At 53.5% G+C, this 3,289-nt stretch overlaps 1 protein-coding gene across 1 annotated transcript; it reads left to right on the top strand.

The window, feature by feature from the left end:
• The first annotated feature begins 346 nt into the window (after positions 1-346).
• LOC133216037 (lymphotoxin-alpha-like) lies at positions 347-2,682 on the top strand. The gene is made up of 5 exons (XM_061360448.1): positions 347-463; positions 1,182-1,215; positions 1,448-1,504; positions 2,105-2,420; positions 2,535-2,682. The coding sequence occupies exons 1-5, from the start codon at positions 347-349 to the stop codon at positions 2,680-2,682; spliced, it is 672 nt and encodes a 223-aa protein (XP_061216432.1).
• The last annotated feature ends 607 nt before the right edge of the window (positions 2,683-3,289 follow it).

Raw genomic sequence — 3,289 nt, forward strand, 5'->3', positions numbered from 1 at the left:
ATAGGACATCTATAGTGCCCCTTAGCTCCCTACAGCACCCCAAAGCCCATCATAGGACACCCCATAGCCCCCCATAGGACACCCATAGCACCCCATAGCCCCCCATAGGACACCCCATAGCTCCCTATAGCACCCCATAGCACCCCATCACCCCTCCCCCCCGGGAAACCCCCACCCCCCCCGGGCCCGCTCCAACTGCCGGAAGCGGGGGCGGGGAAATCCCCCCCTCCCCCCTCCCCCCCTGCGGTTCCCGCGGGTGGGGGCGGGGCCGGATCCCCCCCCCTCCCCCCCCCCAAGGGTTTAAAGGCCCCGCGCGCGCTGAGGGGCGGGAGCTGCAGCCGGAGCCATGGCCCCGCCCCCCGGCCCTGGCCCCGCCCCCGCCCCGCGCCTGGGCCCGATCCTGGCCCCGATCCTGATCCTGGGGCTGGGGCTGAGCCGAGCCCGGGAGCCCGGAGCTGAGCGGGTGGGGGAGGGGGGCGTCATGTGATCGTGTGTGTGTGTGGTCACGTGATCGTGTGTGTTACATGTGCTTGTGATCATGTGATCATGTGTGTGTTACATGTGTGTGATCATGTGTGTGTGTTACGTGTGTGTGTTACATGTGTGTTACGTGTGTGTGATCATGTGATCATGTGTGTGTGTTACATGTGCTTGTGATCATGTGTGTTATGTGTGTTACTTGTGTGTTTGTGCATGTTACATGTGTGTGTTACATGTGTGTGTGCATGTGTGTTACGTGTGTGTGTTACATGTGTGTTACATGTGTGTGATCATGTGTGTTACGTGTGTGTTCATGTGTGTGTTACATGTCTGTGATCATGTGTGTTCATGTGTGTTACATGTGTCCCATGTGTTCATGTGTGTTACATGTGTGTGTGCTGTATCCATGTGTCCATGTGTGTATCCATGTGTCCGTGTGTATCCATGTGTGTGTGTCACACGTGTGTCTGTTACGTGTCTGTGATCATGTGTTCATGTGTTACATGTGTGTCCCATGTGTTCATGTGTGTGTCCACGTGTGTGTGCTGTATCCATGTATCCATGTGTGTATATATGTGTCCATGTATGTCCAGTATCCCTGTATCCATCCCTGTATCCATCCCTGTATCCATCCCAGTATCCCAGTATCCATCCCTGTACCCCTGGGTGCCTCTCTCCCATTGACCCCTCTCTCCCCACAGGAATCCCCAGAGCTGCCGATTCCCCCATTGATGGGTGAGAGACGATTCCCAAACCCCACATCCCATAATATCCCTCATCCCATAATAGCCCACATCCCATAATATCCCATATCCCATAATATCCCATATCCCGTAATATCCCTCATCCCATAATATCCCTCATCCCATAATAGCCCTCATCCCATAATAGCCCTCATCCCATAATATCCCATATCCCGTAATATCCCTCATCCCATAATAGCCCACATCCCATAATATCCCTACAGCGGGACCAAAGCTGCTGCGTGACCCCTATGGGGACAAACCCGCTGCTCATGTTGTGGGTGAGTGCCAGTGGGGGGATATGGGGCAGGGAGATATGGGGTTATTATGGGATATATGGGGTATGGGGTTATTATGGGGTTATTATGGGGTTATTATGGGATATGGCATATGGGATTATTATGGGATATATGGGGTATGGGGTGTGGGGTTATTATGGGATGTGGGGTATGGGGTATGGGATATGGGGTTATTATGGGATATGGACTATGGGGTTATTATGGGATATATGGGGTATTATGGGATATATGGGGTATGGGGTATGGGATATGGGATATGGGGATATGGGGTATGGGGTTATTATGGGATGTGCGGTATGGGGTATGGGATATGGGGTTATTATGGGGTATGGAATATGCGGTATGGGGTTATTATGTGATATGGGGTATGGGGTATGGGGTTATTATGGGATATGGGATATGGGGTATTATGGGATATGGGGTATGGGGTTATTTTGGGATATGGGATATGGGGTTATTATGGGATATATGGGGTATGAGGTATGGGATATGGGGTTATTACGGGATACAGATATGGCTCTATTGGCTCTATTGGCTCTATGGCTACAGGATGCTCTGACCCCGCCTCCTCCCACCCCCCAGCCTCCTCCTCCTCCCCCTCCCTCCAATGGGCGGCCGACGTGGCCCCGGCGCAGATGCGCAACGGGATCCGTCTCCATGGCAACCGCCTCGTGGTCCCTCGCGACGGCCTCTACTTCGTCTACGCCGCCGCCGCCTTCCATGGAGGGGGAGGGGATAACGATAGCGACGGGGGGGAGGGGCCAGGATGCCCCTCCCCCTCCCCATCATCCTCATCCCATCCCCCCCTGCTCCGCTTGGCCGTATCCCGCTATTCCCAAGAGTACCCCAAGGACGTCCCCTTGCTCACGGCCGTGCGCTCCGTGGGCCGGGGATGCCCCCGTTGCCATGGAGACCGGAAGCGTTGCCATGGCGACGGCGCGCAGCGGCCTTGCCGTGGGTACCGTAGGGATCGGCGTTGCCGTCGCCATCGGCATCCCCGCTGTTGCCATGGCGACGGGCTCTGGTTCGAGTCCCTGTACCAGGGCGCCGTGTTCCAGTTGCGCCGTGGGGACCAGTTGGCCGCCACCACCACGGCTGGGAGGTTCCTGGACCTGCACGGCGGGGGGAGGGCGTATTTTGGGGTGGTGGGGGTGGATTGAGGGGGGAATAGGGGTGGTAGGGGGTCAATAGGGGTCAATGGATATCAATAGGGGTCAATGGATATCAATAGGGAGCTATAGAGATCAATAGGGAGCTATAGAGATCAATAGGAAGTGATACGAATCAATAGGGGTCAATGGACATCAATAGGGAGCTATAGAGAGCAATAGGGAGCAATATGGATCAATAGGGGTCAATGGACATCAATAGGGAGTGATACGGATCAATAGGGAGTGATACAGGTCAATAGGGATCAATGGAGATCAATGGGGACCAATGGGGATCAATAGGGAGCTATGGGGACCAATAGAGATCAATAGGGATCAATAGGAACCTAATAGGGATCTATAGGAATCAATAGGAACCTAATAGGGACCAATAGGTGTCAATAGGGATCAATAGGAACCTAATAGGTACCAATAGGGATCAATAGGTACCAATAGGGATCAATAGGGATCAATAGGGACCTAATAGGGATCAATAGAGATCAATAGGAACCTAATAGGGACCAATAGGGATCAACAGGAATCAATAGGAACCTAATAGGGATCAATAGGGATCAATAGGAACCTAATAGAGATCAATAGAGATCAATAGGGATCAACT

The sequence above is a fragment of the Neopsephotus bourkii genome, unplaced genomic scaffold (assembly GCF_033783945.1).
Source record: "Neopsephotus bourkii isolate Nb327-2 ecotype Australia unplaced genomic scaffold, CSIRO-AGI_Nbou_v1 NB_1025, whole genome shotgun sequence".
Taxonomy (NCBI): Eukaryota; Metazoa; Chordata; class Aves; order Psittaciformes; family Psittacidae; genus Neopsephotus; species Neopsephotus bourkii.